We start from the raw sequence: 13,106 nt of genomic DNA, 5'->3' as shown, positions 1-13,106 counted from the left end.
TGATTCATCTAAAAAGGTCACAATGATTATTTATTTTTAAATTTCTTTAAGAAAATCAAGATTGATAGAGTTTTACTCCTTGATGAGAGATCTCAGTTGGAAATTTGATTTGGTCGTAATCAGTGTCACCCACCACTTTCGTTAGATGAAGGATTTTCTAGAATTATAAAGTGATTAGAAAGGCGATTACAGTTTTAAATCATTTTTGAATGGTTAAGAAATTCATATTTTCTAGCGATGTCCACTTATCTTTTTCCTTAATTTTTAGATCATTAATAATGGACATATTATAATTTTATTGAAAATAAGATATCCCTGTTTGGTAAATGGCTGTTAGTTGTTAGCTAATTGTGTTAATTAGATGGTATAACTAGTTGATAACATTAGCTGTTGTTGAAAAGTGTTTGGTAAATTAGCTTTAGCTGATAGCCGATAGCTGTTTGATATAATTTCTTTTCTTAAAAAGCTAATTGAAAAAAGTTGTTTGGAGTACCTTCTTGAATTTTAGCATTTTGGAGTTGCAAAAAGCTAATTAACCAAACACTTATATTGATATTTTAACTAAATTAAACAATTAATAGTGATCAAATAAGTCAAAATTGACTTATAGGCCAATATTTTACCAAACTTATAATGAATATATCATCTATCAAATAATGAATATATATCATTACTAACTTAGATTACAACAATCCACCAGGACTATGTGGTCTAATGGTACCCGGGTTGGACTTCCATTTGGAAGGTTGTGAGTTCAAGCTTCAGTTGAGGTGTTATTGGTTCTTTGAACTTTTCAATAGGTTGAGAAAGTATATGAACAGATACTACAATGTAATAGAGCCAGTAATATTCAAAAAAAGATAATCCCTTCTTATGGTTTTTTGAGTTTTCAGAAAAAGATAATCCCTTCTTATGGTTTTTTGAGTTTTCAGGCCCAAGGAGGTCCAACACAACCTTTGGCTGGATAGCGGCTCCTCCTCTACCGACTTGAAGGCCCTTAATGGCCGACTTCAAGACTAATCAAGATATGGAGCCGTTGGACGCCATTACTCGGTCGACCAACGGCTCTTCTAGGCTTGTAACAGCCTGACCGGATCCTGCTTTTAATGCCCTAACGGCTCCCTTTTAAACGAGCCTCTTCAATGCTCTCAACGGCTCCTTGGACCGAGTCTTTCCCTGGGCTTGGGCCTTGATCGACTCCTCGTCTCAGTCTAAGCTCTCACTGGGCTCCTCTTTAGCAGTTCTGAACCAGGCCCCTTGCCTGGGCCTGGGCCGACTCCAAGACTCAGCCCAATTGCTCTTCAGGCTCCTCGAATGCTGGCCCACTTCTTCGAACCATTTCCTTTGGGCCCCTATCTCTTGGGCCGGGGTCCTTACCCCATCACCTTCCATTTATACTCAATTAATTTCATTCACAAAATAGATTCTGTTTTTTTTTCCCTTTTTGTTTTTTGAAACACCACAAAATATAGGTTCTTAAAAGTGCAAATAGTTCAATTTCTTTTAACAAATTAAAGATCTCAAGTTCATTGTAAATGTAAGGAAGACTTATTGTGAATTTGAAACGTCATAATTGTATAACAACTCTTATACAAAATGCCAAATCAAATGCTTATCACTACGCCCTTGTATGATCAAACACTTACCATGCACTATGCCAAAAAGTTATAGTAGTATAGCGAATGAGCAATTTTTTTTTTTTTTTATACTTAAGCATCAATTAACATTTCGATGTCAGAATGTTGGATTCGCCTCTCCAAGCCTCCATCCAACAATAATTAAATTGCAAATTAGTTAGAATTTTATATAATTACTAACATGCAGAAACAAACAAATTTGTAATAATAATAGAGATATGCAGTGTTTATTCCTCTTTCTTTCCGATCTGATCCCCTTAATTACAGATAATAGATCTCCAAATTAATTACCAATATATATGTGTGAAATGTAGAAAACTCCAAAGTCCATAATTCCTTTCTCATCTCCAAGTTGCTTTTGCCAGCTTCAATTTCTATGCTAATAATAACCAACCTCACATGGGATCATTCTATTTTTCTCCATTACCATCCAAAAGAAATTGTTTTTAAAATGTAAAGATGCCCAAAGTTTTGAGCTATAAAAATACTATGCTCAATGCATCAATCTAATCACCAAGCCTAAAGCCAAGCAAATAGCCATATTTTGAGCTATAAAAAAAACCTTTTTTTTTCAATTTGGGAAAAAAATGGCTAAGGTTGCATCACTTGCCCTTTTCCTTACTTTCAACATCCTCTTCTTCACAATGGTTGTGAATCTGCTTATTCAATTGGTAATAAAAACATTATTTAATACAATTTTATCCTACCGGACCTACCCTAATACAATATGGCATAACAAATTTTATTCCTTTTTCAAGACACGTGACAAGATTTTTTTGGGTAACCAAAAGAATGATTTTATATGACACAATCCACTACTGGAAATTATGAAATTTCCGACCACCTGAAAGTGATCTTTTGTTGCTATTTGCAATCACTTTTGCTTTCAACTTAAGATCACTTTCAAGTGGTTGGAAATTTCACAATTTTCAGCAGTGATCATTTAGAAGGAAGAAAGTTGATAAGACGATGAAACTGAAAAAGAAAATTAAATAAAAATGTCGCCGGCGGGCGGCGCCTTTTAGGGCTGCAGTTGGGGCTGCAGTTGGGGCTGATCGTTGGTCGGAGTATCCGGCGTGGCTAGCGGGTCAGCGTCGTTCCCAATTCCGACGTATTGTTGCACCACCAGAACCGACACCGTGGAGGCGAAGTCCGACGACGCCATTAAATCTCCGATGGGGCCGAGCTCCGGGCACTCGCTCCAGTCCGTCAATCCCGCCGTCAGCGGCGATGTGGTCCCCTGCCCTCTTCCCACTATGAAAAGGTCGTGCATACTGTCTATTGACCTTATCGCCGCCACCGTTTCCTCGCCGTGGTTAACCACTACCTCCGTGTACGCCACGTTCTCGTCCTCCGCCGTTTTTGCCCGGAACTGGTTTACGTAGTCCTCGTCCAGCTGCTTCTCCCGGCCCACGTCCGTCACCACCGTTAGAACTCCCGAGTTTTTAGTGCTCCTTATGCTACCAGCATCCGACGACTCTACGGCGGAATCTCCGGGAACAAACCGCATAACCGTCAAACTAGTCCCAGGGTGTTCGCACATTCTCCACCCGTACGCTAACGCCTCCCGGTCGTCCGGTCCGCCGAAGAATAAAACGGCGACGTGGTGGGACACCTGGAATTAGAGACAAATATCTAAATTCAAAGCAAATAGAGCTGTCAAAATGAGCCGGCCAAGTGGGCCCGTCATATAGTGGGGACAGGCTAAAAAGCTCGCCAAAATATAGGTCTAAATGAGGTCGGCCTGTCTTGTACCCACCTTAGGCCCGTGGGCCTTGGCGGGGCCAAGGCCAACCAAATTTAAAGAATTTTAAATTTAAATAAAAAGTAATATAAAAAAATTAATAAGTGTATATTAAAATAATTTGTAATTAGTTAAACACAATAATAACTAATAAATAATAAGTCCAAATAAATAATCAAATATATAATTTATTAATCTATTAGCCAATAACAAATAATTTAAATAATGTATTAATTATTAGTACCAGGACTATGTGGTCTAATGGTATCCGGGTTGGACTTCCATTTGGAAGATTATGAGTTCAAGCCTCAGTGGAGGCGTTATTGGTTCTTTGTGTTTCAGTAGGTTGAGAAAGTATATGCACAGATACTACAATGTAATAGAGTCAGTAACTTTCAAAAAAAAAAAAAGAGTATTAATTATTAGTACATTTTTCAATATAAATAAATAAATAAATATATACTTATATAAAATAGTGTATATATATACACTAATATTAATAATGTATACATACTAAGCAGACTTAATAGGCTGGCCCTCCAGACCTGCCCCGCCAAAGCCCACCATTTTAACCAGGTTGGTTAAAAAGTCCACTAAAATACTGGTCATACAATTCAAAGTATGTGTCGCCTTTTTAGCAAGACAGAAGACTTAAACCCGTTTTGAGGGCTTTATATTATTCTTTAATTGTTAAATTAGTTAATTTAGATCATCCGAATTAATTAAATCCAACAATTATCATTTTTAATTCCCTCAAAATCTCGTACCTGGCTGGCGGCTAGCCGGGTGGAGCCGCTTAAACCTCGGTCAACGAGGATTCCGACGGAGCAAGGAGCGTTAGCCAGGACGTTCTGGTTGATGGCGCGGAACGCCGGATTGGTGGACTCCATTCCGCCGTCGACCGTTTGTTGCTTGTGAAACGGTATGATGACGATGGCCACGCGCTTATCTTCCGCGAAGCTGGAAATGTCTTCGTGCATGGTGGAGTAGGGGGAGATGACGGTGAGGGGCTGGACGGAGACGTTGCCGGCGTGCTGCTCGAAGTTCTCGAAGGCGTTTATGATGTGGTCGGACTGCGCCTGCGAGCGGTTGAGCGCGGGGCGGCCGGTTTTTCTGGTGTTGTGGACGATGAGCATGGCGGAGGCGCGGCCGGTGAGCTCGACGAGGTGGCAGACGTAGGCGCAGATGGGGGATTTCTTGGTGGGGTTTGAAGCTTCGAGGAGATTAATGATGGTCGGGACATTTCTTGGGGTGTGAACGCAGACCAAGATTCGGAATTCGCTGTCGGGTTTTGTTCTTTGGACTGTTCTTCTTTTGTAGGGTACGGATTTTCTTCCTGGCTTGTGGATTGCTGTCACCAGTGGGCTGATGATTGCCGTCATTATCAATGCCACCACTATCATTATGGCAAATGCCTCCGCATCTAGTACCTGCATGCATGCATACAACCACTTAACTAACTTTAATTCTTCCAAAAGGCTGAACCCCAACCCTAAGGACCCCCACACTTCGACCCGACAGAATATTTGGGGTCAGCACTTTGTCCCATAATTGGACTGATCCGATGCGAATAAGAATTAGTCTGGTCAGCACTTTGTCCCTTAACTGGACTGGCCCGATGCTAACAATGATTAGTCTGGTAAGAAATGGTACGGGCTTAAAGGTGTCTGCTATAGTTAGGGCCTGCTACACCTCATGGTCTAACCAAAAGAATTAACCAACCACCTCCACAGTTGAATTAGGACCTGCTCAGGACACCTGATCAAAAACTTAATCAACTTCGACAACTGTAGTGTGAAAATTATGCTCAATGTGAGCAGATTCGTGGTTCATACAGACATTTGGTTTTGGACTATTGAGTAACCCTGATTTAGGTCATTCCAAATGCTGGGTCTTGGGTTGGATTCAACTATTTGGGATAAACTTTAATTATCCAAAGGATAGAAAATGTATGTTTTTGTTAATAATGATGATTACCCGTTGGTCTTTACCAACGTTGAGAACGATCATCTCAATAAGGCCTTTGGCATTCATGAGCAGACCAAGCATAAGACCTTCATGAAAAGGCATTTTGTAGTAGAGAGCCACGAGAAGAGTTCCGGCGACTTTTCCGGCACAGGAAAGAATGATGACAAGGGCTAAAATGGACCACGTTCCGACGCCGGTTATGGCGCTCATCTCCGTCTTGAGCCCGCTGCTGGCGAAGAACAGCGGCAACAAAAGCCCAGACACAAAATCCTCCAATCTCTCTATAAGCGTCAGCCCGAGCGACCCGTTGGGAATCACTAACCCGAACACGAACGCCCCGAAAACGGAATGTGTCCCGATGGCGTCGGTTATGAATCCGGCCACCATAACGCCGGTGAGTATAAGGCAGATGTAGAATTCGCTCACCGTCTCCCCCTCCGGGGTCTGCCGGATAAGCATTTCGATCAACGGCCGGATTACGAAGACGCAGAAGCACACGAAGGCGGCGCTGGAGAGACAAACCCAGAAGGCCGCCAACGATATGGTCTCGTTCTCCGCCAAGGTGATCGCGAGCGCGAGTAGAATCCACGCGCAGACGTCGTTGATCAGCGCGGCGGACATGGCGATCTTCCCGATCTCGCTGTTCAGAAGCTTCAGCTCCGCCAAGATTCTCGCCAGAACGGGAAACGCCGTGATCGAGAGGGCCACGCCGAGGAAGAGAATAAACGTCCCTTGCTGCATCATCTGCGACCCTTTGTGAAGCGTGAAGGAGAAAGAAACGCCGATCAAGAACGGCAGAACCATCCCGGCGATCGCGATGGCCAACGCCCGTTTCCCCGTCCGGCGAATCACCGTCAGATCCATCTCCAACCCCACCAGAAAAAGAAAATAAAGAAGCCCCATATTCGCCATCGTTTCAAGAACCATCACGCTTCTCAGGGGAAACACCGACACAGCAAACGTCTGGTTTCTCCCCAGCACCGACGGCCCCAATATGATCCCGCCGAGAATCTCAGAGATCACGCGCGGCTGCCGGAAGGGTTTCAAGATCAATACAAGGATGCGCGTGGTGACCACGACCAAAGTTAACTGGAGAATGAAGAGAGGGAGAGAATAATCCAAAGGGTTGTCGCCCTGCCATATCCCGTGCGTCGTGATCATCGTCGGCGCGTAGCATACAACCGTCGGCTTCGGTAGGAGCACCTCCTTCACCACTACGTTCGCCATTATCTTCTATCTTCTTCGTCTTCCTCAAAGCTTGCCGTGTGTCGCAAGTTTCCCAATCTTCACTACGCTGCATGGATATGATGTCGCTAATTACCTCTCGTTTATATTATTCTGGCAACGTATAATCTTTACTGGATCACCTTCATTTCTTGGCCTGCAAAAAACTATGAATTGAAGCTACAAACTTGTTTCAATTCCGGAGAGAGATTTTTTTTTTTTTTTTTCTGTTTTAATTGGGGAGAGAGAGAAATAGAGAGTTAGAGATTAGGTAATTATTTCGTGTGGTTGATCGATCTGCATGCCCTAGATCTTCTATGGTCAATACTTTTCTGCACAAACCATCACAAATTAATTCTAGTTGACCTTATTTCATTTTGTCACACGTACCACTTATATGCTATATTAAAATAAAATCCAAATTAACACGTTAGGTATAGTATTTGGAAAAGAGACCAAGGTTCGAAACTCCACAGCGGTAGTGTGGAGATTATGTTCAAAGTGACTGGGCAAATATCTTGTGCGCATCAAGTGATTTACATCATCTCAGATGCTTTGTCAGGCAGCTTCAGTGTGGAGATTATGCTTAAAGTGGGCAAATCTCAAATGTTATCGTGATTTACATCATCTCAAATGTTTTGTCGGATTAGGGTTAGGGATTCAACTTTTTAGAGGAAGAATTCTTCTTTTTATTTATTTATTTATTTTTTTTTGGGTGGAAGAATCCATAATTAACCGGTTAAGTGAATCAATTATGTACAACTTAGGCTAATTTAATTACCTCGTTGTAATCATTTACCGGTTAAGATTATAACATATTTTAATTTGCAGGCTTTCCCATAAATCATGAATCCACAATCAATCAATTAGTTATGGCAAGTCAATATATACTTACATTGTGAAATTAGTTGCTTTGACATAAAAGAAGTAACAAAAATGATATAAAAGAAAATGCCACACCTTAGACAATTCTCATGAGTCATGACAATATTAGTTTTAAGTGTAACCTTTTCTATCAAGACTTAAAGTAGGGATATAGTGAGTGGAGGGCCTCATAATTGAAGGGATTTTTTTTTTTTTTTTTAGTTTTATTAAAGCTAGGTTCACATGATAACTCGTGAAATGAACTCATAATGTTATAAAAGACAACAACTTACGGCACGCGGTCCGCATAATTGAAGTGACATTTTTAAGTTTTATTAAAGCTAGGTTCACATGATAACTTCGTGGAATGAACATATTGGAGGTGTTTGATAAATAGTTGTTAGATGATTGGATTAGTGAATTTGACTAATTGATAACATTTATTTATTGTAAAAAAAATGTTTGGTAAATTAGTTGGTAGTTGATAGTTAATTACATTCAAAATGACTTTCTTAAAAAGTTGATTATTGAAAAAGCTGTTTTGAACCATTTTTTGAATTTTAGCATTTTGAAATAAACGGTTACAAAAAGCTAATTAATCAAACACTCACAACTAAGTCAAACAGCCAATAGTGGAGTCAAAATTGACTATAAGCTAACTCATATTGATTGTTTAACTAAGTCAAACAACTAATGGTGGTCAAATAAGTCAAAATTGACTGATAAGCTAATTATGTTACCAGGGTCATCGTGTTCTAAAAGACAACAACTTAGGGTACCCTAAGGCCAAGGTGTTCGTGTTATGGTACAGTTAACTTGATAATCATAAGGTTACCTATTAACTTAGGACTCTTTTCGGCACTAGGTGCATCGTATCATGTAGCCCTTTGAAAGGACGGCTTCACTCTGGATAGTTTCCCTTTGAATGACCTTATCAAGCTAAGCACCGGGTAGTCCTCTCCCACCACACTCCGACCTCTCAACAAAAGCACGCACTAAATGATATGTACTCAAGTCAAGACTCATTATATCTTTGATTTTTATGATTTAAGTCTGATCTATTAGTTATGGACAACCTAAACTGATTTGACTTCTCTTATAATCAAGTAGCCAAAACAAACATGAGGGACCAGGGAACCCTAAGAATCTGTGCAGAAGAACTGAGAACTGTACTTCCTTGTGAAAGTAAAAAGAGTCTGTCGTCTTCACGGATTGAAATATATCATGAAAGAGCCATAAGCTAAGTCACGGATTAGGTATTGAAGTTCGTGTAAAACGTAGCCTACGCTATGCTCCAAAATTCTGCAGTTTTCACCACTCTGCTTCACCTTTCAATCCTCCTCATCACCACTATATACATATACGTGTACTTCTCGTCACGGGTTGCCAAATCTCTCCTCTCTCCTCCTATATATACATTCTTCATTCAATCATTCCCATCAAACTTATATATGATTCACAATTGTTCCTAGAAGAACATCAAAATTGGACTCAAAAGTGAAAACCCTAGCCTCCATTGTTATGGGTTTCAAGTTTTCAGCTTTGTTCTTCATTTGCATGGCTTTCATGGCGGCTTTCTTGCCCCCGCCGCCGGTTTATGGCTGTGGAGGCTGCAGCCCGCCGTCTTATCCTCCTTACCACCGCCCTAGCCCGCCCAAAACTCGCCCCCATCCACCCAAAACTCCCCGCCCACATCCGCCGGTTGTAAGACCTCCGGTCATTTCACCGCCTCCCGGCGGCATCTTGCCGCCGATCGTAAACCCTCCGGTCGTTTTACCCCCTATCGGCATCCTGCCGCCGATAATCAACCCACCCGGCGGTGGATACCCACCTTATACTCCCGCTCCTGGCGGAGGTGGCGGCGGCGGCGGCGGAGGAGGAGGAGGAGGAGGGGGGACAATTATTCCTCCACCGGCGGCGAAATGCCCAATAAACGCGCTGAAATTAGGGCTGTGTGTTGACGTTCTGGGCGGATTGGTGCACGTGGGAATAGGGAATCCGGTGGAGAATGTGTGCTGCCCGGTGCTTCAAGGGCTGCTGGAGCTAGAGGCGGCGGTATGTCTGTGCACCACCATAAGAATAAAGCTTCTCAACCTCAACATATTCCTTCCACTAGCTCTGCAACTTCTCGCCACTTGTGGCCTAACTCCTCCGCCTGGATTTGTTTGTCCTCCTCTTCTTTAGTTCTCTCATATGATCTTCTCATTTTCCAGAATCCTTATTGCATGCAATGTTTTTCATTCTTCTTATCAGAGAGAGAGAGAGTGCAAAATTTAATAATGTAATCTAGGTGTAAGTTAATTGCCAATTAACAGCCTATTATGTCAATCTTAGTACTTCAATTATTATTATTATTAAGGTGTGATCACGTGTAATAGTGTTTAAATTACACAAAACATTATGTATAATAGTCTATGAATTATAAAAAATTGTATACACATACAACAATAATGTGCAATAGTCTGTAAATCCACATAACTTCATATGCATACAACAATGAAGTGTAACGGCCCGTTTGGTTCGCGAAAAATATGTGAGAGCTGAGGAAATAGAATTGAAATTTCATGGAAAGAAAATAATCAAAATATTGATTCAATTGTTTGGTTGAGTTTGGAATTGTAAGGAATATTAAGTATAAAGATAATTATACACCAACATAATAATAATAATAATAATAATAATAATAATAATAATAATAATAATAATAATAAAAAAGATGTCAAAATGGATCTAACATTATAACTTGTTAAGTTAAATCGGTCTATTTAACCAGTTTAAAAGTCAGGTTGGGCTTAGAATTAAAATTAAAGGCAGGTTCACTATTATGTTGTCCAAAATACACTATTTTTTTTTTAAAGTATCACACATGAAGTAATGGGCAAATTATTGCAGTTCACACAGAGACAAATTATATCGTGTGGGCACCGCAGTGCATAATAGATTATGTACCGAACTTCTAAATGACGTCGTTTTATTTAATGAAAAGAAACGGTACCCATTTCACGTCGTTCCGCAAAAGGTAACTCTGTTATTCAGTTTTATTTTGTATACACTGCAGTTTCATTTCAACAAAACTACAGTTTCATTTCAACACAACTACAGTTTCATTTCGATATAACTACAGTTTCATTTAATATTTATACACTAAAATATGTGAAAATGTTATTTAATTTAATTATATATATATACACACTACAGTTTCATTAAAACACAACTACATTATCATTTCGATATAACTACAGTTTCATTGCACAATATACACTCAAATATATGAAATGTTATTCAGTTTCATTTTGTATACAATGCACTTTCATTTCAACACAACTAAAGTTTCATTTCAATTCAATTGCAGTTTCATTTGATAATATAAAAAGAGTACGTGAGACAGTGTCAATTTAGATACACTGTAGTTTCAGTTGATAATTAATACACCAAACATGCGCACTTCATTAACTGTAACGACGCGCCTTTCTTTACTTAAAGAAACAACTCCGTTTTTGGACCGTCCAATAATATAATTGCTGCCACACAGCCGCAAATTATGCCGTGGAATCGTGTTCACCGAGAATGGTGAACACAAGTCAAAACGACGTCGTTTTTAGGCAAAAAAAAAAAAAAATCGCGGATGTGGAGTTAACGGCGCGTTACTGATCAAATTATGAATTTTCTGTTCATAATCTCATAACAGAAAATTCATAATCGCATAACAGAAAATTCATAATCTCACAACTGAAATTCATAATCTCATAACAGAAAATTCATAATCTTATAACAGAAAATTCATAATCTCATGGTTCCAAAGTGAATGTGTAGGCATGGTTCCAAAGTGAATGTGCAGGCATGGATTCATAATTTATGAATGTCCGTGATTTCGGACGGGAATATGTAGGCATGGTTCCAAAGTGAATGTGCATGCATGAATTCATAATTTATGAATGTCCGAAACTCCGAAATTATGAATGTAATGAAAATTCATAATCTCATAACAGAAAATTCATAATCGCATAACAGAAAATTCATAATCTCATAACTGAAAATTCATAATCTCATAACAGAAAATTCATAATCTCATGGTTCCAAAGTGAATGTGTAGGCATGGTTCCAAAGTGAATGTGTAGGCAGTCACGTAATTAATTAAAAAAAAAAAAAAAAAAAAAAAAAAAAAAAAAAAAAAAAAAGATAACGGTGCACTAACACCGTTGGAACCGTGTTCACCATGAATGGTGAACACGGTTCCATGGCATAACGTCTGCCACACAGCAGTGTGGATATGTGGCGCAATTGTAAAGAAACAATGTGGGCTAAAGAAAAACCCATCCACAAAGAATGTGGAAAAGGGGGATATTGCCATAGTTTGAGAAAAGGACCCCATTGGCCCAAGGAAGAACACAAAGCTATAAATTAAATAGGCCACTTGGAGGCCATAGACTTGTTCTTTGGGTGGAAACAAATTCTTTCTCACCTTTTCATTATTTCTATTCTCCTCAAAATTTATGTTATTAACGTGTGCTTAATTAACACGAGAACCTCCGATACGTTTAAAAAGTCAGCACATTAATTATTATTATTATTAGAGATACTCATTAATCACAATGTTTAAATCTATGCAAAAGTTTATGTTTTCCATCTAGTTGTGTTTGACTATAATCTTCCAATGAGAAAGGGAAATTGGAGTTTGAGATGGGGAAATTCGATCGTGGATAGATGACTAAGAAAAATGTTTGAATTGAGACCATCCAAGAAAATAAAACAGATCGGATTTATAGGGAAATTTGTGATGCGACAACTTGGAAATGAATCCTCACAATTGGTATTTGTTTGTATTATGTTTGAGGTTTTTTTTTGCATTATCAAATCAATCCGGCCTCACAATTGGTAATAGTTTAAAACCTAGGTTTGTTTTACCCAAAGCGCACATTTAAGTAGCGGTTGCGGATTTTCTCAATAAATCAAAATAATAATTTGAAATTAGACTGTTTGATCATTATTCCACATCACATTGATAACTCAAACAAAATTACTAATATTAGATTAATGGTGAAATATATATATTTCAGAAAGAAGAACAAAAAATACAATTCTTAAAATATAAATACTTTAGCTACACCTACTCATGTTGATTTTACTCTGGTCCCTTAGCTATAATGACATTTTCATTTTTAGTTATTACAATGTGAAGATTTGGAGAGTCAAGTTCATTATTTTACTATCAAAACATGATATTAGCTGTTATATATGTAAGTATAAGAAAATAACATTATGTCTTTACTATTAGTTATAACTTTTTATATAATGACAAATACTTGATCGTTATAGTTATCTTAATCATGGTTAATCATTTGATTTTCCTATATTATCAAATTCAATTTGAAATATCAATTGCTATCCTATGAAGAAAGATGGAGTTTGATAAATTTGAACATTTTGTTTTGAATTTGGTTATTTCAAAAAAAAAAAAAAAAAGGGGGGGGGGGGGGGGGGGGGGGGCTAAAATGGTTGAACTAATAGCCAAAAATAAAAACAAAAACATTACTATAATTGATGGAATATCTATTGTAATATAAGTTCCATACCATTATGCTAAAAGTTATATTTTTTTGAATGCTACTGGCTCTATTAGCTAAAAGTTATATATAATTAGTAACAAAAGCACAAATTTATTTCTTATT

General features: G+C 38.7%; 2 protein-coding genes across 2 annotated transcripts; one reads left to right on the top strand and one right to left on the bottom strand.

Annotated features, from left to right (window-relative positions):
• Positions 1-2,658: 2,658 nt before the first annotated feature.
• LOC109152709 (cation/H(+) antiporter 15) lies at positions 2,659-6,585 on the bottom strand. Its single transcript, XM_019300360.1, has 3 exons — positions 5,359-6,585; positions 4,149-4,811; positions 2,659-3,252 (listed from the first exon to the last, which is right to left on the bottom strand). The coding sequence occupies exons 1-3, from the start codon at positions 6,574-6,576 to the stop codon at positions 2,659-2,661; spliced, it is 2,475 nt and encodes an 824-aa protein (XP_019155905.1). The 5' UTR covers positions 6,577-6,585.
• Positions 6,586-8,871: 2,286 nt separating this feature from the next.
• On the top strand, positions 8,872-9,800 carry LOC109152835 (36.4 kDa proline-rich protein-like). Its single transcript, XM_019300494.1, has one exon. The coding sequence runs from the start codon at positions 8,959-8,961 to the stop codon at positions 9,619-9,621; it is 663 nt and encodes a 220-aa protein (XP_019156039.1). The 5' UTR covers positions 8,872-8,958; the 3' UTR covers positions 9,622-9,800.
• Positions 9,801-13,106: the final 3,306 nt, after the last annotated feature.

Source organism: Ipomoea nil, unplaced genomic scaffold (assembly GCF_001879475.1).
Source record: "Ipomoea nil cultivar Tokyo-kokei standard unplaced genomic scaffold, Asagao_1.1 scaffold2480, whole genome shotgun sequence".
In the NCBI taxonomy this organism is placed as follows: Eukaryota; Viridiplantae; Streptophyta; class Magnoliopsida; order Solanales; family Convolvulaceae; genus Ipomoea; species Ipomoea nil.
The sequence above is the reverse complement of the archived record's forward strand: the minus strand, read 5'-3'. Positions and strand labels throughout refer to the sequence as shown.

What these genes read in the sequence shown, in the direction of transcription:
- LOC109152835 (XM_019300494.1), top strand. Translation starts at nt 8,959, where the DNA reads ATGGGTTTCAAGTTTTCAGCTTTGTTCTTCATTTGCATGGCTTTCATG.
- LOC109152709 (XM_019300360.1), bottom strand. Translation starts at nt 6,576, where the DNA reads ATGGCGAACGTAGTGGTGAAGGAGGTGCTCCTACCGAAGCCGACGGTT. An exon ending in ACGTTGGTAAAGACCAACGG is followed by an intron (nt 4,812 to 5,358) that starts GTAATCATCATT and finishes GCATGCATGCAG; the next exon opens with GTACTAGATGCGGAGGCATT. An exon ending in CCCGGCTAGCCGCCAGCCAG is followed by an intron (nt 3,253 to 4,148) that starts GTACGAGATTTT and finishes CTCTAATTCCAG; the next exon opens with GTGTCCCACCACGTCGCCGT.